We start from the raw sequence: 27,688 nt of genomic DNA on the forward strand, positions 1-27,688 counted from the left end.
TCTGGCACTTGGAGCCCCATCCAGGAGCCTAGCAGGATGAGCGCCAGCTTTCTCCCACCATCCCCTGGGGTCCCTGTTTGGTCTGCTGGCCTCAGGAGCAGAGCATCAGGTTTGGCTGATAACGAGGGAGGGGGCGTTTCTTCCTGGGGACAGGGACCCTGACTGCATGCTGCCCATGGTGAACCCAGCACGGTGTCTGAGGTCAAGCAAGCCTCCCAAATCCTACAAAGGAGAGAAGAGAGACGTGGGGGAGGGAGGAGGGAGCCGGAGGTCTCCTCTCCAACTGTTTCCATCTCTTTCCATGGCAGTGCGTTCTCGCTCTCCAGCTCCAAACATCTGAAATCCGTTTCTCATCACCCCTTCCCACCTCTGACCCACGCCCCCCGGGCCTGGGGCTCCCGCACCGCTCCAAGCACAGCTGCTCTCCAAACTCAGGAGCTCCGGGGCCTCGCGCGACGGCGGCGCCAGATGTTCGCCAGCGGGGGGTCCTCGGGCTGCACGCCTGGAGTCAGGAGAGAGGTCGCGCCCCGAAGGTGGTCGCCCAGGCCTGGTGGAGCCAGCTGCGGCGGGGGAAAGGGGTGGAGAAAGGAAAAAAGAGGAGGGCGGCGAGTGGGGGGTGGGGCGGAGAGGGGCGGGCCCGAGTGCGCCCCCTCCCCCCGCCCCGGGCTGCCAGCGCCCTCCCAGCCCAGCCGGCCACATCTGGCGGCTGCCCGCCCTGTTTCCGCCGCATCCAGACTTCCTCCGGCGGTGCCTGGAGGCTACGCATCTGGGCTTTAAATATACAAAGGGATCGCCGGGACCTGCGAGAGCAGGCGGCAGCGGCGCGGGCTGGGACGCGGAGCCGGACCATGAGCCGCTGAGCCCGGCACAGTCTAGGCGATCGAGCCCGCGGACCCCCAGCACGCAGCGTTGTGCTGCGAAGCCGGCGCCAGCCAGGCGGCGACGCGGCCGCCCGTCCCGGAGCCAGCGACCCCCGCTCGACGCGGGGGCCCGGGAGCGCAGCGATGGAGGCGCTAGGGGCCCGGGGCGCGCTCGCCGGCTTCCTGCGGGCGCTCTGCGTCCTGGGCTGCCTGCTGGGCCGCGCCACCGCCCCGCCGTCTCCCGTCATCAAATTCCCCGGCGATGTCGCCCCCAAAACGGACAAAGAGCTGGCGGTGGTGAGTTGCGGCGCTGTCCTCGAGGAGCCAAGTTGAGTCGAACTTTCCGAAACGGAGGATGGGGGCCGCCCCCGCCCCCCCTCCCCGGACTGGGCACGCGGCGTGGGGGAGGGGCCGGCACGCAGCTTGGGGGGTCCTTGGCAAGCGATTGCGGAGATCTGTTTTGCAAACCCTGGGGCGGCTTTGATCAGCGACTTGGCAACCGCCAGGACGCATGGGGGCGAGAAATGGCGGTGAAGGGCTCGCTTTGCGAATAAGGGGGACTTTGTCTTGTAGTTTGGGGCGGGGGTGGCCGGGGAGGGGGGTGGGGCGGGCTTTTAATCGGCTTTGAGACGCAAGCGTCACCGTAGGCCTGCGACAAGCAACTAAAGGTGTTTCTTTTGCCAACGGGGACCTTTTTTGGAAAGGGGCGCCTTTGGCAGACAGTTCGGGTAAACTTTTGCACACGTGAGGATGGCCAAAGACGGGCTTGGCATGCTTCTGGGAGCGGCTGGCACCCGTCTGGAAAGGGGCCTTAGCCAGACAGCTCGAGGGGACCGCTCCGCTAGGAATCCGGCGTTTGGGCGCATCTTTGTCGCCAGGCTTCATGGACACCTTGGCCAGAAGGGGCCAGGCCTGGGGCTCGGAAAGTTTCCTCGAACTGCTCCAAGGGGTCGGAGGACCGAGAGCCCTGACCAGGCGGGCGGAGGGAGGGGCGGGCGCCAGAGGCCCCGGCGCGTGGGGCGGGGGCGGATGGAGCCCCGCTCGGGTCGGAGAGCGGCCAGCGAGCCCTCCCTCCTGGCCTGGCTCCCGAGCTGCGGCTCCGATGTTGTTTTGCGAGCGCGCGCGCCTGGCTCCGGGGGCTCCCTGGCCACCGCGTTGCATAAGCGGAGCCGGGAGGCCAGGCATTGCCCTTGACCCTGTGAGCGGCCCAGGTCGCGGACCCCTGGAGATGCTCCCTCCAGCTGACAGAGTATCTGAGTCCCTGCTGCCTCGGCCATGCTGAAAACCTACCTTCCGTGCGTCCTGCGCCTCCCAATCTGTGCCTCACAGGAGACCGGTGTCCTCTTGTCGCCATGGAAACTGCTTCCTTCGGGATGGGGGTGTGACACCAGCCCTTCCCTGCTCCCCCAGCAACTGCACCCTCCTCTGGGTGGATGGATTGGGGGACTTCCTTAGGGAGCTACTTTTTTTTTTAAAGCGGCTGAAAGCTGGAGTGGATGTAGCTGCTGGAGTCACCCTCTGCAGTCTAGGTGTCCATATTGCCCGAGGCATTGCTTGGGGAGGGGGCGTGGAATTAAGACCCCCTGGCTTCAGGTTGTGTAGGGACCAACTGGCCTGGTAATCTCAGTTTCCTCATCTGCAGGCACAGGAGAGGCCGTCTCCACTGCTGGACTGTGGTTGGGCCTCAATAAGCACTAGCCACTATTACAATTAAGTCATTGTTGTGCCCTCCTGACCACGCCCAGTAAGATCAGGGCCATTGTCATCAGACCTCCTGGCTCCTTTTGCCACTCCAGTACAGCACTTACCACAGTAACTTTTGCATTTATCTCCGACCATCAGATCCCCTGCCTTGGGATTTGAACCATAGAGTCTAGAAAGTTCTGTCTAGTACATCAGTTTATTCCCAACTGTAGCACAGAACTTGGCATGTGATAGGTGTCAAAAAGCATTCGCAGAAGAGCTGGCACTGTGGCAAAGCAGGTAAAGCCGCCGCCTGTAATGCATACGGGCGCCGGTTTGTGTCCTGACTGCTCCACTTCCCATCCAACTCCCTGCTAATGGCCTGGGAAAAGCAGCAGAAGCCTGCACCCACATGGGAGACCTGGATAAAGCTCTTGGCTCCTGGCTGCAGCCTGGCTCAGCCCCAGACATTCTGTCTGTCTGGGGAGTGAACCAGTGGATGGAAGATCTTTCTGTGTCTTTCCCTTGCTCTCAGTAACTGTGATTTTCAAATAAATAAATAAGTCCTTTTAAAAAAGGATGCATTGAATTAAGCAGTGAGTTGGAGGGTCCCTGAACCTCCACAGGCTCTGGTTGTGGCCTCCGTCTGGGCAGATCCCTGAAAGACAAGACTGTTTTCTTTTTGGCAATGGCATTCCAGGATTTGAACCCAGTTCTGTCTGCTACCAGAGCCCATCCATGCACATGGCCCTTGATCTCTTTATAAGAAACAGGGGCCAGCATTGTAGCATAGAGGGTTAAGCTTTGACCCTGGCGTCCCATGTCAGAGCACCAGTTGAAGTCCCAGCTGCTCCGCTTCTGATCCAGCTCCCTGCTAATGCACCTGGGAAAGCAATGGAAGATGGCCCAAATGCTTGGGCTCCTGCCACCCATGTGGGAGCCTGGGATGGAGTTCTGGGCTCCTGGCTTTGGCCTGGCCCAGCCTCAGCCAATGTGACCATTTGGGGAGTGAATCAGTGGATGAAAGATCTCTCTCTCCCTCTCTCTCTTTCTCTCTCCCCCCTCCTTCCATTACTGTGTCTTTCAAATAAATAAAAATAAATCTTTTTCCTTTTTTCTGAGAAAGGAGGGACATGTCCCTAAGTCTCTGTTAAGTGAGTAAATGAGATGGTGGAGGTAGAGGAAGGGTCTACAGTATGGAGTTGCTGTGAGCATTGAGTGAGTTCACAACGTGGATGCCAGGGCCCGTCGTGAGCGCCCAGCAATGCCAGGTCGTAGCTGTGCCCTCTAGAGCTGTTCTTCAGCTAGTGGGTGAGGAGCCGGTCTGAGAACTGAGGACTGCCCCCAGAGCTCCGGGAGCCCTGGATTAGGTCCTGTCTGTCCCCCGAGGGTGGGTGCTCCCTGCCACGGTCACTGCTGAGCTATCCTAACATAACTCCTCGCCCTGGGGTGCTTGTTTCTTCCAGCAATACCTGAACACCTTCTACGGCTGCCCCAAGGACAGTTGCAACCTGTTCGTGCTGAAGGACACCCTCAAGAAGATGCAGAAGTTCTTCGGGCTGCCCCAGACAGGTGAACTGGACCAGAGCACCATCGAGACCATGCGGAAGCCGCGCTGCGGCAACCCGGATGTGGCCAACTATAACTTCTTCCCCCGCAAGCCCAAGTGGGACAAGAATCAGATCACATACAGGTGCCAGGGCAGGGCTGGGGCAGCCAGGGCCGGGGGGCTCAGGGACACACAGTCGTCTTGGGGGCTCCGTGAGGGACCTGTGGGGAGCTTGACACCTGGGGAAGTTTCAAGCAGAGTTCTCAGCCAATGGAGTGAGACCTGGACTTGGGTATCACATTTGAACGCCACAGGGCATTGGGCTCTCACTTCTCTGTGATCTGAGTGTCGACTTTGCAGTCCCCAAAATGGGGCTCACAGAGCCGTTCCTCATAGGGTTGGGGAGAACATGGATGGAAAGGGTTTCTGTAGCCTTCGGTACACAGCAAGAGTGTTATAAATGCCTGTCACTGGGTGGCTGGCACAGGCAGAGGGAACTTGATGGTGGCTTGCTAATTGATGTTTTATTTTATAGAGTGGTTTTAATTGGTTGCTAATTAGGCTGAGAGCTCTGCTCTGTACAGCTGGTGCTAGATTCCAAGGATGAGGTTCTGGCTGTGTGTCCCATAATGCACTATTTATGTCCCTGTTCCCCCAGCCTGAAGTGGGAGATAAATCTCCTGAGACAGGACCTGCACCTGTTGGCTGGTCTGGAACTCAAGACCCTGTGGGAGGGCTGTTGTGTCAGTGAACTCTGCTCAGTATGCATACACACACACACACTTACACACATGCACACACATACATGCACACATTTGCATTCACACACTTGTGCACCCTCATGTGCCTACACACGCATGCACACTTGTGCACACACTTGCACATATGCACACACGCCAACATGCATTTCTGCCACCTCCAGGATCATCGGCTACACGCCTGACCTCGACCCGGAAACAGTGGATGATGCCTTCGCGCGCGCCTTCCAAGTCTGGAGTAACGTGACCCCGCTGCGGTTTTCTCGAATCCACGATGGAGAAGCTGACATCATGATCAACTTTGGCCGCTGGGGTAGGCGGACAAGGGGCTGGTATGGGGGTTAGCGTGTAGATTAGAGAGGCATCTAGAGGCAGCTTAGCTTGGAGAGTGGGAGATGTAGACACTGGAGCTGGTGTGGATGGGGCAGACCAACATGCTGCAGAGACTGGATGTGAGGGCAAGGATGTGGCATGCAGTAACCTGGAAGCAATGCAGACCTGAGGTCAGCAGTCCACTGTCTTGTCCAGCCCGCTAGCCAATAGGTAATATGACTATTGAAACACAGGCATGCTTTGTAGCAAACACGAAGACTCAGTCTCTTGGTCATGCTAGCACAAGAGGCTGGTGCATAGACACTATGGCTGCCATCGCAGGAAATTCTGCTGGATACTGGTGGTGCATCCTGAGGAGCTGTAGCTTCCAGAACAGAGCAGACCATGGGACAGTGTAGACCAAGACCCAGGAGACTAGAACTCGGGGTGAAGGCTTGGCGGTGGCTTGGTGGTGTGAACACTGGCAGCGGCATGGAGATGGAGGGAGCTTGTGTGTGACACCGAGTGGTGGATTAAGGAAGGTCAAGGACATGGCACAGAGAATAAGGTGGACGTGAGAGTAGGCAGTGTGGACCTCTTGGTCGCAAAATAGGCACAGGGATTTGGTGTTACTGATCTTGGGGATCGTATGATGTGAAGGTAGGGGTATGGTTAGGAGGGCAATGCTGCCAGGCGAGGAGCCACTGTAAACTCAAGGGACAATGAGGGGAAGTGGCAAGGACACCTTATGGCAGCCTGGGGGCATGGGTGGGGTCATTGATGGTGGTGTAGACAGTGGGTGAAGGTGGGATGCACACCAGGTGGCCTGTGAATTTCAAAGGGTAGTGTAGACCATGGTTTGATAACACCCAGGTCAACAAATCTCTCCTGACTTCCTGTTTTGTTTTCTGTTGTGGGTAAACCCAGGGTACGGGGGAAAGGAACATGTTCTAGGTGCACTAAAGGGCTCCACACCAAAGGGAGGTGTGGGCGCTGAGAGCCAGTGTGTATTGCAGAGCATGGAGACGGATACCCGTTTGACGGCAAGGACGGGCTCCTGGCTCATGCCTTTGCTCCGGGCACTGGTGTTGGGGGAGATTCCCACTTTGATGATGATGAGCTGTGGACCCTGGGAGAAGGTCAAGGTAAGAAAGGGACCTCCACATGCCCCAGACCTCCTCTCCGGTCCCCTGCAAGTCTCCCTGTCACCTAGCAACAAGGACTATGGCTTCTCTGACAGTGCTGAGCACCTCTGTCTACATCGGTGGGATCCTGGAGATGGGAGGGCAGGGAGGTCAGGCACCTCAGTGAGTCAGAATCCCAGTGTCCAGAGAAAGGTCTGGAGCATCCAACCCTCACCCCGTGTGTCGCCCCCAGTGGTCCGTGTGAAGTATGGCAATGCCGATGGGGAGTACTGCAAGTTCCCCTTCCTGTTCAATGGCAAGGAGTACACCAGCTGCACAGACACCGGTCGCAGCGATGGCTTCCTCTGGTGCTCCACCACCTACAACTTTGAGAAGGATGGCAAGTACGGCTTCTGCCCCCATGAAGGTGAGCATCTGCCCTGGCCCCAGGCTTTCTACACAGGCCTCAAGCCTTGTTGAGTTTCCCACTATACCCCTGGCTCTACTCTCACCAGGACTGGCACTGTCAGTCAACCAGTGGCTCGATTTCCCTTATTAAGGCTCCATAGCCCTGAAGTGAGCCATCCCTGTCTCTCTCACCAGAACTACTATTTATGTAATAGTTTTATTAAATCAATTCAATTTTTAAAATGTATCACCATTAGCAGAACTATTTGTGAAGCCACAGGTTTGAAGTGGTGATTATTTTTTTATAACCTATATTAGAATTAAATTGAGAACTATTAAAATGGCTAGTGGTTCTCTAGAACCACTCTGAAGATTGAGGGCTCAAGGGCATGAGGAGAAACTTGGTGATGGATGGAAAACCTTGAAATGGGAGGGGGAGGTGGGACTCATACCATCCTGGTATCCAACCTGGCGTGGGCATTCCAACCAGTGTCAGCCGTCGCTCCTTCCCTGGTCCTGATGCCAACTCTGCTCATGAGTGCTTGTGTGAGTGTGTATGTGTGAGAGAGAAGCAGGACCGTGCCATCTGCTTCTCTCCAGCTGTCTTTCTGTCCCTTCACTCTATCACACTTGTGTCTGCATCTCTGTCCACACAGGCATTTGGCTTCACTTAGTATTTTTGTGTGTGTGTGTGTCAGTGTTTGAGAATTAAAATTTTTAAAGATTTTGAAGCCATATAAGGGCAAAAGTTTTAAAAAGTAGTAATAATTGTATTATGCATACTCAATCTTTTGAAAAATATCCTTGACATACTTCATAATCACAAATCATAAAAAGTATGTGTAACTTCTTAATCTAGTCATCATATTTGATGAATTTAGATCAAAAGCCCAGGAAATTCGGGGAAAATAGGAGTAAATCTAACACTGTTTCTAAGTGTTACCTTCTTTCTCATCTTACAGACAGTTGAGCCTTTATAAAGACTCTTCGTATTTTGGGTGATAATTGCACATGTTTGTGAATCTCTTTTTGACCCTGAACTAAACACCAAACATCTTAAAGGAAGGAAAGAAACATAGCTGTTAATTGTCTTCCTGCTTATGCTTTTATTACAAAAACTAAATTTCGTATTAGGTAAGAGTTCAAGCCATTGACCATTAGTAAGTCAGAAAGTTTTAAATAAAAGCATTTTCTGTATCTTGCATTTCCCAGTAGGGATTCAGGTGCCCTTAACCCTTCCATGAGCCAGCCCCTCTGCTTGCAACAGAGTGTCTTTTCAGTAGAAGGTCTAACAGCTGTGTTTCATAAGTTTGGGAAGGGTTTCTCCCTGTCTTGGACATAAGCCATCGGCTTGGTCTTTAGCCAGGTACAAGTACGCACAGCATGCACGTGTCTGCGTCGTGGGGCAGAGTTTCTCGTGACTCAGGCCCTCCTGACTGCTGAGTCAGCGTCTGATTCTGGCAATCCTTGCTGGGGGTGGTCCAAGAGGAGAGAGGGGCTCCCTGGTGGTAGAAATACAACTGAGGGGAGAACAGAGGTAGAGGGCTGGCCTCGGGCCAAGTGAACACTGCCTTTCCCCCACTCTGAGACCACCCTGGTGTCTGAACTCAGTTCTGCCTCTTCTCCAGGGCCCACTGTTTCTGACATTGCAGGACAAGGTTTCTTGGATGCAGAAGGGCTCAGTCAGATGGGGGCCCCAGAGGCCAGGGACTGGGCTGCATTCTGGCCATGGTGGAGTTAACGGGGGCTGGTGAGGTCACCTCTGGCGCTGTGGTGCACAGATGGTCCTTGTTACGCACTTGTGGTTTTGCTAGTTGGCAGTTGCAAAGACACACCATTTTGTAGCTTTGGGGTGGATGAGGGGATGGGGGAGCAGGAGGACCCAAGACAGACAAGTCCAGACGACGAATCCCTCTCTCTTCGTCAGCTCTCAGGTCCTGGCCCCCATCTTGGTGAGGTTAGAATAGCATCCTGGATTATAGATTAAAGATGGCCGGAGATCACCTCCCCCTCCCTCTCTTCTCCTCTCACCCTCTGCCTCCCACAGGGACTGCAGCAGGGCCACCCAGGGTTTCAGGACGGAAAGGAGGGGAAGCTCTGTGTGTGTGTATTCATGTGTGTGTGTGCTAATGTGTGTGTATGTGTATGTGTGCGTGTGTGTGTGAATGTGTATCTGCGAATGTGTGTATGTGTGTGTGAACGTGTGTATATGTGTGAATGTATTTGTGTGAATGTGTGTATGTGTGTAGATGTGTGTGTGAATGTGTGTATGTGTGCATGTATGTGTGAATGTGTATGTGTGTACGTGTGTGAATGTGTGTATGTGTGTGTACGTGTGTATGTGTGAATGTGTATGTATGAATGTGTGTGAGCATGTGTATGTGTGAATGTGTGTGTGAATGTGTGTGTGAACGTGTGTATGTGTATGTGTGTATGTGTGTGTGAACATGTGTATGTTTGAATGTGTGTGAACGTGTGTATGTATGAATGTGTGTGTGAATGTGTGTGTGTGAATGTGTATGTGTGAATAAGTGTATGTATGTGTGTGTATGTGTGAATGTGTGTGTATGTGTAAATGTGTGTATGTGTGAGTGTGTATGTGTGAATATGTGTGAATATGTGTATGCATGTATGTGTATGTGTGTACGTGTGAGTGTGTGTATGTGTAAATGTGTGTATGTGTGAGTGTGTGAGTGTTTATGTGGGTGATAAGAGAGGGATTGAGGGAGAGATTGCCATTGGTTTATCATTTTTAGTTATGATCCTCATCCAAGTCTTACAATTATGGGACCACAGCCGCCTCCTAGAACCAAAGCCTCAGTGTCTTTGTCCATGAAATGGGAAGGAACCCTTGTGTCCTGCCCACCACAGGCAGTGTATTCAGCAGTCCACACGGTATAGGTGTCGAGCAGGCAGAATGGACAGGGCCCTTGGGACTGGGGCAGGAACCGGAGGTCTCTTGGGTACCAAGTGTTAACCAGTTCATGGCTGGTGTCCATGGACTGGGCTGGCCAGGGAGGCAGGAGCTCCAAGGAGTAGCTCTTTATCGAAGAGTAGAGACGGTTGTAATACAAGAGCACGTCAAAAAGTTCACGGAAAAATGGAACTAAAAGGTGAGTTTATCTTGGAGCAGAAATGTTTGAAATCCACACTTAGTTTTTTCATATCTTTTCCGTGAAGTGTTCGGAGACTCCTTATATCTTAACCTTCGACTTCACGGGTGTGAAGCTGCAGGTGGGCGGCTGGCCAGCCCTGTGCCGCGCAGGCGTCTCCCTCTCAACAGCGTCTTCCCCCTGTCTCCCCACACCCAGCCCTGTTCACCATGGGTGGCAACGCCGATGGGCAGCCCTGCAAGTTCCCGTTCCGCTTCCAAGGCACATCCTACAGCAGCTGCACCACGGAAGGCCGCACCGACGGCTACCGCTGGTGCGGCACCACCGAGGACTACGACCGCGACAAGAAGTATGGCTTCTGCCCCGAGACTGGTGGGTGCTGCTGCCTGGCCCTGCACACAAATGCCCCCCTCCGCCGCCGGGCTCCCTTCCCGTGACAGTGGTGCTGGGCAGAATGCCTGGAGCTGGGCTGGCGTCGGCCAAACTCAGAACACACATTGGGCGTTAGAGGTCAGGTGACACCAAGATGTCAGCTCTGTGGCCTCCTGACCAGGGCTGTCCTCTCCCTCTTTCCCAGCCCGTATTGCCGCGTTCTGCTCTGTTTGCCATTCAGCACTCCCGCTCCCTCCACCCTCTCTTCCAGTATTTGCTGAGCACCTGCTTTATGAAGCCGATACAGAGACTGGTCTCTGCGGGACCCTGCCTGGGCTGGGGGGAGGTGCACCATCTAGGGCAGGGTGTTGCCACCATCAGCCTGGCACCGCCTCCTTGACCTCTGGCCCCTCTGCCCCGCCCATGGGAAGCTGGTGATGGAAGCTCTGGGACCCGCCTGGGTGTGACCCTTCCCACAGGTGCCTGCCCAGTAGGCATCCTCATCTCTCCGTCCCCCCTATGCAGGACATGGGGTTACGTCGCTGTCCCCTGCACAGGGTTACTGGGTGTTGAAGGGGTGGGATATGAGTGAAGCACTTGGTGCAGTGCCCGGGGTGGAGCGAGTGCTGGGTGTAGCTTGGTCACTGCTTCCTGGCGGTGGCCTCAGACCCTTCTGCCCCCTCCCCCGTGTCCCTCTCCCCACAGCCATGTCTACTATTGGCGGGAACTCGGAAGGCGCCCCCTGTGTCTTCCCCTTCACCTTCCTGGGCAACAAGTATGAGAGCTGTACCAGCGCCGGCCGCAGTGATGGCAAGATGTGGTGCGCGACCTCAACCAACTACGACGATGACCGCAAGTGGGGCTTCTGCCCTGACCAAGGTATGAGGCCCTGTCCACCGGGCAGAAATGCTCGCCAGAGCTGGAGACCTCCCTGGGGTCCCGTTTCAAGCAGGCACCACCTTCCCTCGTCCCCCAACTTGGGCAGAGATAGGTTTCCTGCTTAGGCCCCGCCCATCTCAGCAGAGACCCAGCCTCCAAGATAAGGCATCCGTGCCTGCGCCCGCTTCCGCCTCCACCCCTGCCAGGCATGGCTGCTGCTACCCATAGACGCCTGAGCTCCAGCACAGCCGGCCCTGCCTCTGGGTGGTGCTGGCTCCCGAGAGACAGCTCCACTGAAATAAAGAGATAGCCTGCAAGGGACTGGGTGGGCAGCAGAGAAGAGGGAAGGGGGCGTGGCCCAAGGCCTGCCCCCCCACCCCAGTCCGGAGACTCCTGTGGCCCTCCCTGCCTCATCAGCACCATCCTTTGCTAAGGTCCTTATCAGTGACGGGTGCTGAGGACGCAGGGACAACTCTCTGCCCTCCAGGACTCGGGCTGCAGTATAGAGCGGCCAGAGACAGCCCATGATCCTAGGGGGCCATCAGTCCTGGGGGCAGAGTGCTTGGGCCACTGGTGCACTCCAGCCTGCGGGGCCCAGGGTCACTGGGGGCAAAGCTGTCTGATGGTCCGTGATGGCCTGGGGGGAGAGGGCTGGTCCAGGGTCTGTCAGCCTTTGGTCCTTATCATGTTAGTGGCATTTATTTATTGCTGGAACTTGGCAAGCGGCAGAGGTGGGCCAGAGGAGTTTGTCTTATCCCTTGCAAAATGACACGCTAGGACGGATGATAATTTCACCTGCTCCACTGCGGCCTTCTCTCCCAGAGTGGACGAGCCAGCACTGACTGGTTTCGGCTCCCCTGGGTTCAGTATCAGTCGCCTGGGGCTGCCATGACGCAATGCCACAAATCGGTCACTTGAAACAAGAGGCTACAAGTCTAACATCAAGGTGCCGGGGGGGCATGTGCCCTCTGAAAGCTGCTCCCCTCACGTCTGTCCCTGTCCTTGCATGGCCCGCCCCCTCTCTGTCTCTTCCCTCTCCCTGTAAGGACGCTGGCTGTGCTGGCCTCAGTATAGGGTGCTCTGTACTCCAGGAGCACCTCCTCCGAATTTCCTTCTTCCTCACATCTGCAGAGGCCCGGTTTCCAAATAAGCTCAGATTCACACGCAGCCAGGGTGAAGATCTGAACTTAACCTTTTGCAGCGGCCACAACCCCACCCACAAGAGGATGTGACACGGGCTTTGAGCACTGGCTGAGCCCGCAGCTGAGAGGCGGCCGCTCCATCTGGGAGAGCTTTGACGGCTTGCCCAGGGACGGACTCGGCAGAGCCGCGGGGGCGGCCTCTCTCCACTCTCCCAGCCTCTTCTTGGCAGACCCCGTGCAGCAGTCCCGGCCCCCAGTCTTCACAGAGAGACGCCAAGAGGGGGGCCTTCAGTGTGGGGGTTGCCGGTCTGCTCGTCCTCTTCTCTGTAGCATGTGAGAAGCGCACGCTGGGAAGGGGCCAGGGGTCTCTGGATGATTGCACCGGAAAGCAGCAGGCTGCATCTGCTATCCCAGAATTCTTGGGAGAAGGAAACGTCTAGACCCCGTGGCAGAGCTGTCCCCGGAAGTCTCTTTTGCCAGAACCAGTTCCTGACTCCAGTGTCTCTTCCCTCCCCCTCCCACCCCTGCTGCGCCCCCCAGGTTACAGCCTGTTCCTCGTGGCAGCCCATGAGTTTGGCCACGCCATGGGGCTGGAGCACTCCCAGGACCCCGGGGCCCTGATGGCGCCCATTTACACCTACACGAAGAACTTCCGCCTGTCACAGGACGACATCAAGGGCATTCAAGAGCTCTACGGTAAAGTTCAGCTTGAGGCCCCTGAGCAGGGCCTGGGAGGGCGGCCCCGAGCGTGGGAAGCAGTGAGGTCCCATCTGTCCGGGCGGGACTGCTGCAGCCAAGGATGGGTGGTGGAGGGGGACCTCGCTCCTGGAGCGTCGGGGCAGTGCTCCAGGGGGCTGCTTGGCCAAAGCTGCCGCTGAGAGCCCAGGAAGGTGATGATCTTGACCCAAGGTCACGATGTCTGGAATCCAGGAGAGTTGCTTAAGGTCAGGGCACAGTTTTCCAGCCTGGGGAGTAACCTGAATGATGCAGGGGAGAAAGTTTCTAGTTTTCAAAATGTGCTTTTACCGTGTCATAGAAATGTCATACTTGAAACCAGGGAACTCTGTTCCTTGCACTTGCAGTAAGGCTAAAGTTTAAAATGGCAGCCCATTAAGAAATAGATGCAATATATAAAAAGACCCTGGTGGTCCCCGGGCCAGGCCAACACGGGGCAGGTTGTGCCAGACCAATGACGTTTGAGGCTCGCGGGCTTTGAGAAAGAACCCAGGAGCTGGAGGAAGAGGCGCTGGGCTCAAGTGCTGCCCCTTCCTGCTCAGCAGCTGCAAGACAGCGAGCAGATGCTCACCCCTCTGAGTCCGTGTCCTCATGTGGCTGGGCGGCAGGGGAGTGCAGGAACTGACCCTTGAGAAATCGCCGGCCGTCATGCTGGGCGCACGAGTGGCCCCCTGTGGGCATGAGAACAGAGCTTTGGGTGTGACTCCTTGGGCAAGAGACTCAACTTCTCTGGGGCTCAGCTTCCTCACCTGTGAAGTGGGAATCATATGGCAACCAGCTCTCGGGGCTGGAGTGAGGACTGACCCAGCGGAGGTCCACGGAGAGTTCTGGTTTCTGTTCACTCTCCTCTCTCCAAGCACAGACACCTTTATTTCTGCGGGGCTCGCACTAAGGCCAGAAGGCGATGACCCTTAGCAGGCTTGGGTGGGCAGCCCTGGGGGCTCACTCTGGTGGGGAGAAGTGCTGGAGCTGGGGAGAGCCTACGGCCAGGTGTCCTCCCCCAGGGGCCTCTCCCGACGCTGGCACGGACGCTGGCACCGGCCCCACGCCTACGCTGGGACCTGTCACTCCTGAGATCTGCACACAGGACATCGTCTTCGATGGCATCGCTCAGATCCGTGGGGAGATCTTCTTCTTCAAGGACCGGTGAGTGCGGGAGCTTCCTGTACCACTGTTCTCGTCTCCCTGCCCCGCCCCCCAACTGGAGGCCCCGCAGAATGACCGCTAGTGGACAGTGTTGTGCCACCAAGCTCCCGATCTCGGTGGCTCGCTGCCCAGGCATTTCTTTAGCTCCCCTGTGGTCTGTGGATTTACCAGGGGTCTTGCTTCCAGCCACAGTTCAGAGTCAGGTGTGCTTTGCACGCTGTCCGTTCTCCCGAGGTGAGTTAGCAGCTACTTGTGGTAAATTACAGGGTGCGAGAAGCCAAATCCAAGCACACAAGCGCATTGAAAGCCTTCGCTCACATCACGTCTGAGCATATTCCATGGACTGAAGCCAATCACACAGCCTAGCCCAGGACCTGCTTTAAGGGTGGCCCTGGCAAAATCGCATGGCCACAAGCATGGATGCACAATTCCAAAGTAGCCGTGCAAGGGAGCATTGGGAATCATAATCCAGTCTACCACAGGCCTTCTCCTGGAACGGCCTTAACCTCGCAGGGCCAGATTGCTGCACGTACGGGGAGCGAGTGACCACAGGACAGAGGGACACAGTATCTCGCATGCTATAGATAGAGGTTTCTTCTCAGCTGACCAAGAGTTGAGACTCCTCCCACTGCCCTAGGCCCCTGGGGAATGGCAGGCAGTGTCCAGGACTGCATTAAAGGGTCCATCAGGTCATCCTGCCATCGTCCATCTGCTTACTCATCCGTCTACTGGTCATCCAGCCATCCGATGATGGAGTGTAGCGTTTGAGAAGCTGGTCCTGGAGCCAGGCCATCTGAGTTAGAATATTTCACTTGCTTGATCATAGACAAGTTAATGACGTACCTTTTTTTTCTTTGTATCTGGGTTTCTTCAACTATAAAATGGGGCCAGTGTTCCAGCTATCTCATAGGGCTCTGAGGATTAGACAAGCTTAGTACTTGGAATCGTGCCTGGCGCTGAGTCAGTGTACTCACATTATATTATCAACCGATAATTATTTGGTGTCCCCTCTGCCAAGGCCTTTACGAGCTGTGGAGCTGTGGGAGGGAGGATGGCGTGCTGGGGCTAGAGAGGCGACTTAATGTCTAGAACAGTGTTCTCAAAGGCAGGTGCATGGGCCAAGTCAAATGTGAGTGATAAAGGTGTTGGCTTCTGTCCCCAGGTCAGGGCCCTGTGGCTGGAATCCCTGGGGTGTGAGTCCCAGGAATCTGCATTTTGCAAATTCCCCCAATGATCCCGGTGCCCATCACCAGTGTGGTATGGGAAGCAGAGGCAGAGGAAACTGGCAGTCATCCATGCAGAATGCAAGCAAAGTGAGCACAGAGGCATTGGCAAAAGGCTTATGTGGCCACATCCCAGGCCAGGAGGGCTTCCCAGCATTCGGGTGGGTCCGTTAGTGGGGAAGCAAGCCTCCCACACACATGTACAGTAGTGGGAGTGACAGGTTGGGAGGGTGCAGAGAAAGCCTTCGCGACACCAATGTTCATGGCTTCCAGGGGGAGGGTCGCAGAGCCTGGGAGGCTGGAGGATAGTCCACGGACTTGGGAGGGGCCTCCTCCGCTCCAGGTGTGGAGTGCAGGTGCCCTGCCCTTCACGGGGTCTGCTGGCCAATGGGGTGATGGCAGGGGTGCAGAGGGAGGTGAGAGTCAAAACGCGGGAAAAGTGAGGTTCCATCGGGCCTGGAATGCTCAAATCAAGCTGTGTAATAACAGCTGTCAGTCTGCCCCGCAGCCCTGATATGGAGATGAGGAAGAAGTAAGCTGGGGCCCCACTGCCCAGGAGTCTGTTTAGCCTGGAGCACTTCCCACGAAGGAAGCCTTGACCACGTGCACGGATCTGTGAGGCGGGGAGCTAGAACGGGCACCTGTCATATCACAACTTCTTTCAAAGGGATTTTGATGAATGTTTAATGCACTCATCGGAGGAATCTGTAAATATTTCAGCACTGATGGTGTGCACAACTTGGTGTTAGGCCGTGGCGGGACAAGGACAGTGCCACAGGATGATTCAACCTGGACGTTGCAGTCAGGTCTGGATTGGAATCCTGGCAATGCCTTAGCCTCTGTCAGCTTCCTTTGCCCAAAGGGAGATCTTGACAGTTTCCCGTACCAGAGTGTGTCACCGCAAGCAGCGAGAGAAAACGCGAGCAGCTTAAACGGTGGAGAGAAGTCGCTCTTGCAGGGTACAAAGTCCAGAGGAAAGGCCCTTTTCAGGGGCACAGGAGGCTTTGTGACTTCATATCTTGCCTTGGCATCGGTTTCATTGCAAAACCAGATCCCCTCTTGGTCACACGATGGCTGCCGATGATAACCGGGGCTACAGGCTTCCCTGTTCACATCCTGCAGAGAGGGGTGTGGGAGGAGAGGGAGGGGGAGAGGGAGAGGGAGGAGCCTTTGCCCCTGCACAGCTCCCCAGATGTGATGCACCAGGCTAGCTCCAATCTCATCATGCCAACTGGAATCGTATGGCAACTGCTCAATCAGTTAACAGGTACCAGAGAATTCTAAGCTCCGATTGGCTCAAAGCAGTAGTTCTCAGACTTTCTCCTGTGTTAGAATCATCTGGAAGGCTCATTAAAGCACAGATTTGGGGCCCTGAGCTCAGAGAGGCTGAGCTGTAGACCCCAGGTTGAACTCAGTAATCGGCCTTTCTAACCAGTCCGCAGGTGGTGCTGATGCTGCTGGCTCGGGGACCACACTTGGAGCACCAGTGGCTTGGACTGATTGGGGTCTACTCCTAGGACCGGGATTGGGCTCACGGGGTGGGGGCTGGGGAGGGGAGGGATGGAGCAAGAGTTGGGGCTCTGTGTAAGGAAGGCCGCCAGGAAACGGGAGTCGATGCTGGAGAGAGATCGAGAGTGCACGGGATTCTCTGTGAGATTAAATTACAAGGCACGGAAAGTGCTCAGCCTCAAGAAGTAATCGCTCTTGGCCGGCGCCGCGGCTCACTAGGCTAATCCTCCGCCTTGCGGCGCTGGCACACCAGGTTCTAGTCCCAGTCGGGACGCCGGATTCTGTCCTGGTTGCCCCTCTTCCAGGCCAGCTCTCTGCTGTGGCCAGGGAGTGCAGTGGAGGATGGCCCAAGTGCTTGGGCCCTGCACCCCATGGGAGACCAGGATAAGTACCTGGCTCCTGCCATCGGATCAGCGCAGTGCACCGGCCGCAGTGCGCCGGCCGCAGCGGCCATTGGAGGGTGAACCAACGGCAAAAGGAAGACCTTTCTCTCTGTCTCTCTCTCTCTCACTGTCCACTCTGCCTGTCAAAAATAAATAAAAAAGAAGAAGTAATCGCTCTTACTCTTGCCAGAGTGCATCTGTCTATTCCATTTCAATTCAGGAAATACCTTAGGGGCCCTATTTCCTGCCTGAGTTGGCTTCTAATTGAACAGGAGGGGAAATACAAATAAACCTTGCTGTTCCATGCACTTAGTGTTGATGATTTTGAGAAGCCTGGGTATGGACAGAGGTAGTCAGGGAAGTCTTCCTGGAGGAGGCGAGGAGGAGAGCAAAAGGGGGTCGCTTCTCAGCCTGACAGGTAGAGGGGACTCTGCTCGTTCTCCAACCCTCATTCGATGTCCCCTCCCCTCCCATTGTGGAATTACCACTGGATTTGGTCTGATTTATTTCATTTCCACTCGTTGGGATGGTTTGGGGTGGGCTTCAGGGGCGTGTGCGATTAGAGCTGCAGAGTGACGCAAGGCGTGGCTTCCGACCTCCCTGTCTGGCCCCAGGTTCATTTGGCGGACGGTGACACCGGGTGACAAGCCCATGGGACCCCTGCTGGTGGCCACCTTCTGGCCTGAGCTCCCGGAGAAGATCGACGCTGTGTACGAGGCCCCCCAGGAGGAGAAGGCCGTGTTCTTTGCAGGTGTGCGGGGAGGGTCCCACGGCGCACCGGGGCTCCCCACCCCGCCTCAGACCACGTGCCCCGTGCCCCTGGGGGGGCTCCCTCTTGGCACATCCATTCTCTGATCCCAGCCCCCCAAACATGGGCGTCACCTGGGAGACTGGTTCTGGCACTCGGCATCAGTGCAAACCTCGGCTTCTTGTTAGTCTTCCGTCAGCCCTTCCGAGTCCTGTCCCAGAAGGGAAACGAAATCAGTGTCATGCGTGTGCACGCGTCCCTTGCACCTGGTTAGTGCTGCAGTCTCTGACAGGCAGCAAGCTTAAGTGAGAAATTTTAAAACTGATTTTTATTTTTGAAAATTTAAAAAAATTCTTTATGTATTTAAAAGGTAGCTGACAGAGAGAGAGAGAGAGAGAGATCTTCTATCTGCTGGCGTGCTCCCAACATGGCCTCAATGAACCAAGGCTGGTCTGAGCTAAAGCCAGAGTCCAGAGCTCCATCCGGGTCTCCCACGTGGGTGGCAGGGGCCCAAGGACCTGGGCCATCTTTTGCTGCCTCTCCAGGCACGTTGGACAGGGAGCTGGATCAGAAGTGGAACAGTCAGGACGCAAGCCGGCGCTCTGATACAGGATGCTGGTGTTGTAGGTGGCAACTTAGCCCTTTGCACCATAACACCAGCCCCTATTTTCATTTGTATTTAACAGAAACTTGTTTTATGCGAGGTAGTTAGTTACGATTGCATGGTCATTTCACACCAGGGAGGAAATTTATCATTCAGTAAATGAGAGGTAGACAATCAAAAGAAATATTTAAAAATAAGTTTCCTTCTAGAAGATTTCAAAAGGAACTCATTGAAAGCAAAATATTAGGTAAGTGAGAGTCGAATGAGTCTCCGGAAGTGGGAAGGCATCGAGGCAGGGTACATAGCTGGTGTTTGAGCGTCTACCATGTGCTGGGCTGCGCCCTGCTGTGGCTCACAGGCACCTTGGGGGTGACAGCCAGCCAGGCTGTCAGCAGGGACTGCAGTGTGGACTATGAGGGGGCACCGAGGGGGTCCCCAGGTGGTCTGAGGTGGGGTACGGGGGGCTTCCTCAAGCTGCTGGAGGCTCAGCCTGGGCTGCGGTGCTTAGTGTCCCAGGCAGCTTCCATCCCCCCCCCCCCCGGTGGTGATCCAGGGTCCTGGGCGGGCAGCTGCTGGCTCACGGGACACCCTGTGCAGATGAGGCCAAGGCGCCTCCTCATGGCAGGTGTGGCGTTTGCCTGGGCTGGATCTCCCCGCATTGGCTTGGCACCCTCTCTGATCAACTGTGTGTGGGACCTGATTCTGGATACCAGACCCGGATGGGAGCTGAGAGCCGTGCCCTGCTGAGGACGGCCCCAGGGAGGGCCTCTGAGCGGCACAGGTCGGGGCGGTGGCAGGTGTGTGGGGGACAGGCTGGAGCGGGGATTTCAGCAGCAGCCACCGACCGACGCATCCTTTGCCTCCACTGCAGGCAATGAATACTGGGTGTATTCAGCCAGCACCCTGGAGCGAGGGTACCCCAAGCCTCTGACCAGCCTCGGGCTGCCCCCCGATGTCCAGCGAGTAGACGCGGCCTTCAACTGGAGCAAGAACAAGAAGACGTACATCTTTGCTGGAGACAAGTTCTGGAGGTGAGGACAAGGGTGCAGCTGCCAGGTCTCCAGGGTCGGGTTCAGAGGTTGGTGGGCCACGGAGGCCCCCTCTCTGGTCACCAACCTGCCGGGGCTGCAGAAAGTCACCAGAGCATGGCCCTGCCTGGTAGCCACTGCTGCTGTATGGTTGTGCTTGCAACCCCTCCACCTTCTCAGAAGTCTTTTGATCGAGCCATATCCATCTGGCCCACGTTCACATTTTGGGGTGACTCCTTGAGAAAGAGAGAAATAAAAATAATTGCCAGGACTGACTTCATGAGTCAGAAGCTAGTCCCGGGGCTCTAGGAGATGGGCGTGATTGTTATTATCCCAGTTTTTAAGATGTAGAAACTTGGGTTCAGAAAGGTTGAGTAACTAGCGTGAAGTGACACAGCCATGTAGTGACAGGCTGGGATCTGAACCCTGTTATTCTGGCTCCCAGAGAACAAGCCCGTCTTCACGTGCACTGTATCTGGGGTAACAGGGGTCTCAAGAGATGGAGTAGAGGAGGCAGGGGTGGCAGAGGGTGAAATGCAAAGATAGGAGCCAAAAAAAAAAAAAAAAAAAAGACAGGAGCCAGTACCCAAAGCAGCAGTAGGCATCCTCTGGTCCACCTGCGCAGGCTCAGTCGCTGTGGACACAGACTGGCAGGTGCAGGTGGCCCTGTGCTCCAGGTCACCGAAAAGCAAGAGTCCAGTTCCGAGAGGCCAAGGTCAGAGGCAAGGTGCCTAGGGGTGCGATGTCCAGGCCCGATCTGTAGGAGGCGTCCCACACATAGAAGCTGGGTCGTAATTCTTCCCACTGTCCATGTGAGGAAACCAAGGTCCGGAGAAATTAAATCGCATATTTTAATAACTCACTGCAACTTTAATTGAAATAACTTATTCTAAGTTATTTATAGATACAGGTGTTGGCACAGAGCCTGGATTCGGCCGGGTCTTCCAATGCAGTGCCCCCTTCCCTGTACCCGCTGGGTTGTCTGTCGCAGGGAAGGAGTGATTGGTGCACAAACCGTTTGGGGTCTTTCCCTCCCCTTCCTCATAGTGGCCCTGAGTTCCTTCAGTGGCTGCCTCTGCGTCTGCTCCCTACCCAGAACTGTAACTAACAGGGCACGCCCTGCCCTGATGCCTTTGTCTGCCCCTCCTGGAAAAAGCTCGCTTCCTTCCCAAGGCCTCTCTCCTCTCCGCCTTCGCTCGGCTCCCCGCCCCCGCCAGCAGCTGCCCTGCAGTCAGGCGCTGCTTCTGTCCCGGGCCTGCCAGTGGCAGGGTGGAATTCCAGACCTCTTGCTAAGGCTCTAGGCTAGCTCAGCTGATTGCTATCTCGAGAAAGCAAACAGTCAGCCAGGAAACCACAGACAGGGCCCTCTGCTTGCCTCCTCCCCAGCACAGGCGGGGACTGCGAGTGGCAACTCAGGGTGGCTGGCCCGAACCCCCCAGTCTCACAGTCTCACATGGCTGGCGACAGGCACTCGGATTGGGAGAGCCCTGGCGTCTTTGAACCTCGCTGTCAGAAAGACGTTCACAGTCCTGCTCTCGCCATGCGCTCTGCAGATGCAGACATGCAGGAGAGACGAGTCCGTGTGTGGACGTGAGTGCAGTACACACACGCACAAGCACAAGCACACATACAGGGACACACTCAGGCACACACCAGCTCGGGCGGCGCCTCGCTGGGTTTCTGGGCGGTTAGGTCCTTCTCAGTCCTAATGTTAGTGAGGAGCCCTCGTCTTCAAGGCAGGGTCCAGGAGGGACAGCCCGCCCTACACAGGACTCTCCGAGAGACGCCCTTAGAAGAGGCAGGACGATGCAGGGGCCTGGCTCAGGCCCTGGGCAGGGCTGCCACAGCAGACGGCTCTCTCCCCCAAGGAGAGCGGGTTTATGAGCTTGAGACACTGTCGTGGTATGGAGAGAGATGGTGAGCCGCTACCGCCGGCGTGCCAGGGAGAGCTCAGATTCCACTCAACCCACAAATATGCCTTCTGTGTGCGCTGTCCACCAGGCACTTGGCTGGCTGCTGGGGAACTGTGAAGGAACGAGAATGAAACAGTGAAGGCGGGAACTGATGCGGGCAGTCGTGGGCCTGAGCCTGTGCAAGCCCCCTGCATTGCTCACGTAGAGTGGCAGGTTGTTAGCCCCATTTTCCAAGTGTTGCAATCGAGGCTTGAGTGGCAGCGAGATACAGCTGTGCGGAAGCTGGGACCCACGTGTGTGTGTTCCTGACACCTGCCCCACCCCGCGTCTCCTACAGCTGCAGACAAGTCCCAAGCGTTACAGGGAACCTGTTCAAAACAGTACGTCAGCGAGTGGGGCTCTGACCAGGGGATGATGGGGGTGGAGGAGAGTGAAGGCCGTGGCCCCTGCAGAGCCAGCTCTATGATGTTGCACTGCTGAGTTCCTCCTGGACGTAAAGATGTTGGAAGCAAATTAGTTCATGAACCTCAGTTTCTCCAGCCAAAAAGTGGGGTTGGTTCTTTAGTTTTCGTTTTTACTTATTTGTTTGAAAGGCAGAGAGACAAAGTCAGGCAGATCTTCCATCCACTGGTTCACTCCCCCAAAATGCCTACAGCAGCCAGGGGTGGGCCAGGCCAAAGCCGGGAGCCTGGCACTTCATCCGGGTTCTCCCACATGGGTGGCAGGGTTGAGCCATCACCTGCTGCCTCCCAGGGTGTGAAGAGCAGGAAGTTGGAACCAGAAGCAGAAACAGGACTGGAACTGGCGCTGTGATGTGGGATGCCCGTGCCCCCTGCAGTATGTCAACCATTGCGCCAAACCCTAGCCCCAGAGGGGTTGATTCTTGTACTCTCCACCTTGTGGGAGCAGAATGAGAAATGGGGATGAGTTCCAACGTGAGGCGCCTGTATCTGAGCCATCCTGACTGTAGGGGCTGGACCGAGAGGTCGGGGGAGGGGGCGTGGACACTGAGCTGGGGAACTTGGCTTTGGTAACACAGGTCACGAGGAAGTATGTTAGGTTTTGCAAGAAACAGTCTTGTGATGTAGCCGGCATTCAGGAAGGTCTCTGGCAGTTCTTGGGGGTGATGGGCAGAGGCATAGAACCCCAGTGGAAGGAGCCTATGGAAGGGGAGGCTGGTGTGAGACTCCGTGGAGAACTGAGGCTTCCGTAGAGAAGCAGAGAGCCAGCTAGCAGCACTGTCGAGGAAGGCTCGGAGCCACCAAGATGGAATTCAAACACAGATCTGTCCAGAAAATCAGCGCCTCGGAAACTTGAACTTGGCAGGTCCACACTGGGCGCTCGTTAAGTATTTGCAGAACAGTGAGTCCATTGAGTTTAAGTGGAGTGGTGCAGAAATCAAAATGACAGCAGCATTCATTAAAAACGTTTTTCAGAAAGTCGAAAAGACAGAGGCAGAGCTGGCCAAGGAGAAGAAGCTGCCAGCGGGTGCCCCAGGTATTCACCGGCATTGAAGGTGGGGCCCCGAGTGGCTGTGCACCCTGACAGCTGCAGCTGCGACGCCCTGTGACACATAGGCTTTGGGCTCACAGCCACCTCCCGCACTGTAACCTCACTCTGCGAGCGCGGTCGTCTCCCAGGACGTGACTGTCGGTTCTGCTTGATAGATGAAGGAGCAGATCTAAGTGACGGAGTCCAAGACCCGTGGAGCAGGTCCCCGGCCTTGGGGCTCCTGATCCAGGGCTCCTCAGAATACAGCAGGGGTCAGAGTTGGGAAGGAAACTAGCATTTCCCAAATGCTTCTTAAAGACCACACACAGGCTAGACCCTATTTTACATGCGTTATATTAAATACAATCCCATTTTACAGCTGGTACAATTGAGGTTTCAAGAGCAACTTACAGCCCTGGAGCCAGACAGGTCTGGCTTGGACTACCACTTAGAAGCCGGGAGTGCTTTGTAAGTCTCTGGTCTGTGAGATGAGGATGACAGTGGTAACTGTCATTAGACTGTTGACAGGATTGAGTGAGAAGGTGTATGGACAGTGATTGACACACCAGCCAGTGTGTGGTCAGTGTTAAAAGCTGTGTTAACATTGTTTTTATGGCATCGTCCAAAGTCATGACATCAGTAAGTGGAGTTGGGATTCAGATCCAGGTCTGACTCCCTGTCCTCCCGTGACCGCTGGCTGCCTCCCTGAAGGACTGAGGTGGGGGCCGCCTGGCCCACGGAGAGGCCTGGCTGGCTCAGCATGTCCGGTTTGTTACAGATACAATGAGGTGAAGAAGAAGATGGACCCTGGCTTCCCTCGGCTCATCGCGGATGCCTGGAACGCCATCCCCGATCACCTGGATGCTGTGGTGGACCTGCAGGGCAGCGGTAAGCAGCCAAGCCCCTCCCTGCTCTCTAGGACCCCTGCGCCGAGCCTGGCCACAGACCCTCGCAAAGCACACACGCCCTCATTGTGCAGGGCAGCCATGCCGCGGCCCGGGGAAACAAACCAAGCCCTTCAGCCAGTGCTGGGCAGGAGTCCAGACCCCCGACCTCTGCTCCCTCTGCCGGGCTCCTGGGCAGCAGGGCCCCTCACAGCTGCAGGGCCCGGAGCCAGGGCCGGGAGGGGAGGGGCCCTGACAAGGGGGCGGGGAGCATGGGCCCGTGCCCTCGCTCCATGCTGGGGTCTGATCCTGGCTCCTTTGCTTTTTGCCGGAGGGCACCCGTTAGCAGAAGGATGCGCTGTGCTATGCAAGCCACTCTATCCTGATCACTTGCCAGGAATCCCCCACCCGACTGGTGCTCCCTGATCCCTTGGTGAACGAAGCGCATCCAGTGTCAACAAGGCTGGGAGGGGCAGTCGGAAACCGTGTTCCCAAGGAGGGCTCTGTGAGCTCTCCAGGGCCCTGGAAATGAGTCGAGTTCAGCTGTTTACAAGAGATGTCAGCTCAATGCCACAAAGGTTTTTTGAGGCCCTGCCATAGGGCACGCACATAGTCCAAAGCTCCCGTGGCTCCAGATCTCACCTGTGCAAGAGAAAGCAATGCACAGTCAGGTGCGAGGTTAAGGATTACGTTCAAGGATAAACATCTGGGTACCAGGGCTTTCAAAGAAGTCAGTGGGACCATGTGAGTCGGGAGTCGCACATGGCAAAGCCTCCACAGGCCGGGCGGGCAGCACTAGTGAGGAAAGCAGGCGGTAGGGAGTGGTGGCATCTGTGGTGACCCAGAGAGCGCATGGCTCATTTGCAGGGGGCCTCTGTTTCCTAGTTGCTGGCCTGTAAGGATCGGGGCCCAGGGTTGTGAGATACTCTAGTTAATGTTTAAAAGAAGCCAGAAACCCTTGTTTCATGTGATTTTGTAGCTGTTTACATATTGGCAGCTTAATCAGAATTAAAAGACAAAACAAAGTGTGTGAACCAAGTAAAAGCCATCTGTGGGCCCCGGAGGGCCGGCAGCCTTCTGGTTTGCCATCTCTGGGACATGGAAAGTGTTTACTCTGATGCCGGTGTGACCGGAGGCCGCTGTCATTACAGTCAATACCAGCGCTAAGTTAGCTCCCAGTTAGAGGTGCGCACGCAGGGACCGAGAGGCCTTCCTTCCACACCATTTCCTTTCCTCGAACCCTGGAAGGGTCTCTTCCGGTTTAAAGGCTTCTTGCTTACACCAGACAGACATTCTAGAACCTTCTGTGCCCCCTCCCCTCTGTCGGTATGGGGTGGTCACAGACTCTCTCCTTTCTGTGTTCAGGTCACAGCTACTTCTTCAAGGGCACTTATTACCTGAAGCTCGAGAACCAAAGTCTGAAGAGCGTGAAGGTTGGAAGCATCAAGACGGACTGGCTGGGCTGCTGAGCCGGGCCCGGGGGCCTGGCCGCCGCACCTGCACTTCCGTAGTTAATCAGCCTTCTCACCCCCACCTGATAATCTAAGATTCCAGAGAGCGGCTCTACCCTGTGCCCAAGGAAAGGTGCTGGCTGTTTTCCTCCCCGGTGCCCCTTCCCCTCCAATCCCGTCAACCCTCAGAGCCACCCCCAAAGAGATACTTTGGTTTTACAATGCGGCCCTGCCTTGGGCTGCCCTGGTGCTGCCACACTTGAGACTCATCTCCCTCCACATCCTTCGGTGGCTCACGGCACCCTCGGAGCCAACAGGGACTATCTCAGCAGGGCACTGGTGGCCCGACAGCCTGGCATGGGGCAGTGGGATAAGGGCACGGCCAGGTGGCCACCCCAGACACCTGGCTTCTCACTGCTGGCTGCCTTAGAGCCTCCCTTGCGTTAGCAGTTTGCTTTGTATGCACTTTGTTGTTTATTTTTCCACTTGGAAACTGCATTTCCTGACACAAGGACTCAGGTCATCTGAAGTCACTGCACGGTGCAGCGCAGCCCGCCTAGCGAAGCTCCCTTGTTCACTCTGCCCAGTCGCTGCCTCCACTGGATGGAGGAAAATCCAGTCATGGCTCCCTGCTCCGCCCTCCCCACTGTCCCTTCAACCGTTCCCTGTGGGAAATGTCAACAGGTGTGAATAAAGACACCAGCTGAGTGGCAGTGTTTGCATCCGTGTTAGCCAAGAGCTGCCATAGCCCCACAAAGAAGAAACTTACAACGTCCGACTCTGCTTCCTGCAGGACACAAGTGATGCTTGCTAGAAGGTCAGAGCTGCCAAGCTAACTAGCAAGGGAGCCACAGGTGCAGGTGTGTTGGCCCGAGTCCCTTTGTCCCTTACGATTGAGCGAGCCCTGGAGCCCTAAGACAGCAGCAGTTCTGTGACTGCCCAAGTTCTGCTTTCTCTCTGACTCAGTTTCTTCCTCCACAACACCAGTTCTTACGCTGCTGCTGCTAACAACAGCCACCGCCAGTACAGCCACCGAAAGAGGTGGGTACGAGCTGAGCCTTAGCGAGACCCAGAGAGAAGTGATTTGCTCAGGATCCTACAGCTATTAGGTGACAGGGTCTAGGTCAAGGGCAAAGGATGACCTAGAGGAGGAGCCACGTACTCCAGAACCTTCATCAGCAACACATCCCCGCCGTGCCCCAGCCACCCGCAATAGACACACCCAGGGGAGAAACAGTGTGCTTGCTTTGTAAACAGCCACTCTGAGCGGGTGAGCACCTGCACCTTCCTCCCAGACTACCCACTCCTGATCCCCTCCCGTACGGAAATCCTGCAGGGGCTGCTCCAGGCCTGGGGGTGGTTGGTTTTCAGAGACCCCTGCCAGCTCTGAGGTTGCATAGCCTGTTGCCTCAGGCCCCTTCTGGTGAGGCTGGTGGAGACAGGAGTGAGGAATGGACACGTCTCTCTGGAGGTGACTTTGGTGGGGTCCCCAATCGCCTTCTCTCTCCTGCTGGCCTGCCCACCGGCTCAAGTTCTTGAGTGACAGCCTTTCTGCATGGTCTGCCAGCCCCGACTGGAAGCTTCCATCCTGACTACAATATTATTATATTATTGAGGTTCTCTGTTAGGAGAATTAAAAGGTGCCGTGTCGAGTGCTTTTCTACACTGTGCATGTGTTAGTTTATTTACTCCTCGCGACAACCCTATGGTGTAGGGGGTAATCTGCCGTTCCTCGGAGGGGTTCAGAGACTTAACTCAAGACCACCCATCTGTCCAGGAGGGTTGGGAGATTCTGCGATGGGTAAGTTTGGGGGAGCAGCCGTCTTAGGCTCCAGCCTCAGATTGTCATCCTGGCCACTTGCCTGCTGACAGATTGTTCCCTGTCCTTTCACTCTGGGCAGGTCCGCTCCTGCGCCCCTCCCCCCTCTGCCATCTGTGTAGGTCCAGACAAGCCCCTGACTTCCTCCGGCTGCAATGGAGCCCCCGCCACAGTCGCTTCCCTTTTTTGGGCCAGGTTCCTCACAGCTGTTGGTCTGCCTTCTTGGAACAGCAGCTCAAGCGCCTCTGTGCGCCCCCGTCGGTCCATAGGTTTTGAGGGGGACAGATCCCACTCCTGCACCAGTTTCTATATGAGGACTCCCACTCCTAAACAATGCACACCCAGCTCGAACTGGTTTGCTCCCTGACAAAGCACACTTGAAATCAAGCACTGGTAACACGAATCCAGGATGCAGGAATTCAGGGGGAGTGGATGCTCCTGGCGTGGCTGGATCCAGCTGTGTTTATCCCAGTTGTGTTTATTACCATCTGCTAAAGGAGGTGGGGAGGTCCATGGAGATGGCCACTTGGCTAGCATCGCAGAACCAGTAAAAT

At 55.9% G+C, this 27,688-nt stretch overlaps 1 protein-coding gene across 1 annotated transcript; it reads left to right on the plus strand.

Moving 5' to 3' along the window:
• Positions 1-1,004: 1,004 nt before the first annotated feature.
• Positions 1,005-26,021, plus strand: MMP2 (matrix metallopeptidase 2). The gene is given in 13 exon segments (NM_001082209.1): positions 1,005-1,157; positions 4,010-4,236; positions 5,015-5,163; positions 6,179-6,307; positions 6,540-6,713; positions 10,006-10,179; positions 10,885-11,058; positions 12,741-12,896; positions 13,940-14,081; positions 17,811-17,947; positions 19,420-19,579; positions 23,759-23,868; positions 25,230-26,021. Coding segments are annotated over 13 exon segments (1,989 nt in total). The 3' UTR covers positions 25,334-26,021.
• The last annotated feature ends 1,667 nt before the right edge of the window (positions 26,022-27,688 follow it).

This window comes from Oryctolagus cuniculus, chromosome 18, assembly GCF_051225735.1.
Source record: "Oryctolagus cuniculus isolate XC-2025 breed Fujian yellow rabbit chromosome 18, ASM5122573v1, whole genome shotgun sequence".
In the NCBI taxonomy this organism is placed as follows: domain Eukaryota; kingdom Metazoa; phylum Chordata; class Mammalia; order Lagomorpha; family Leporidae; genus Oryctolagus; species Oryctolagus cuniculus.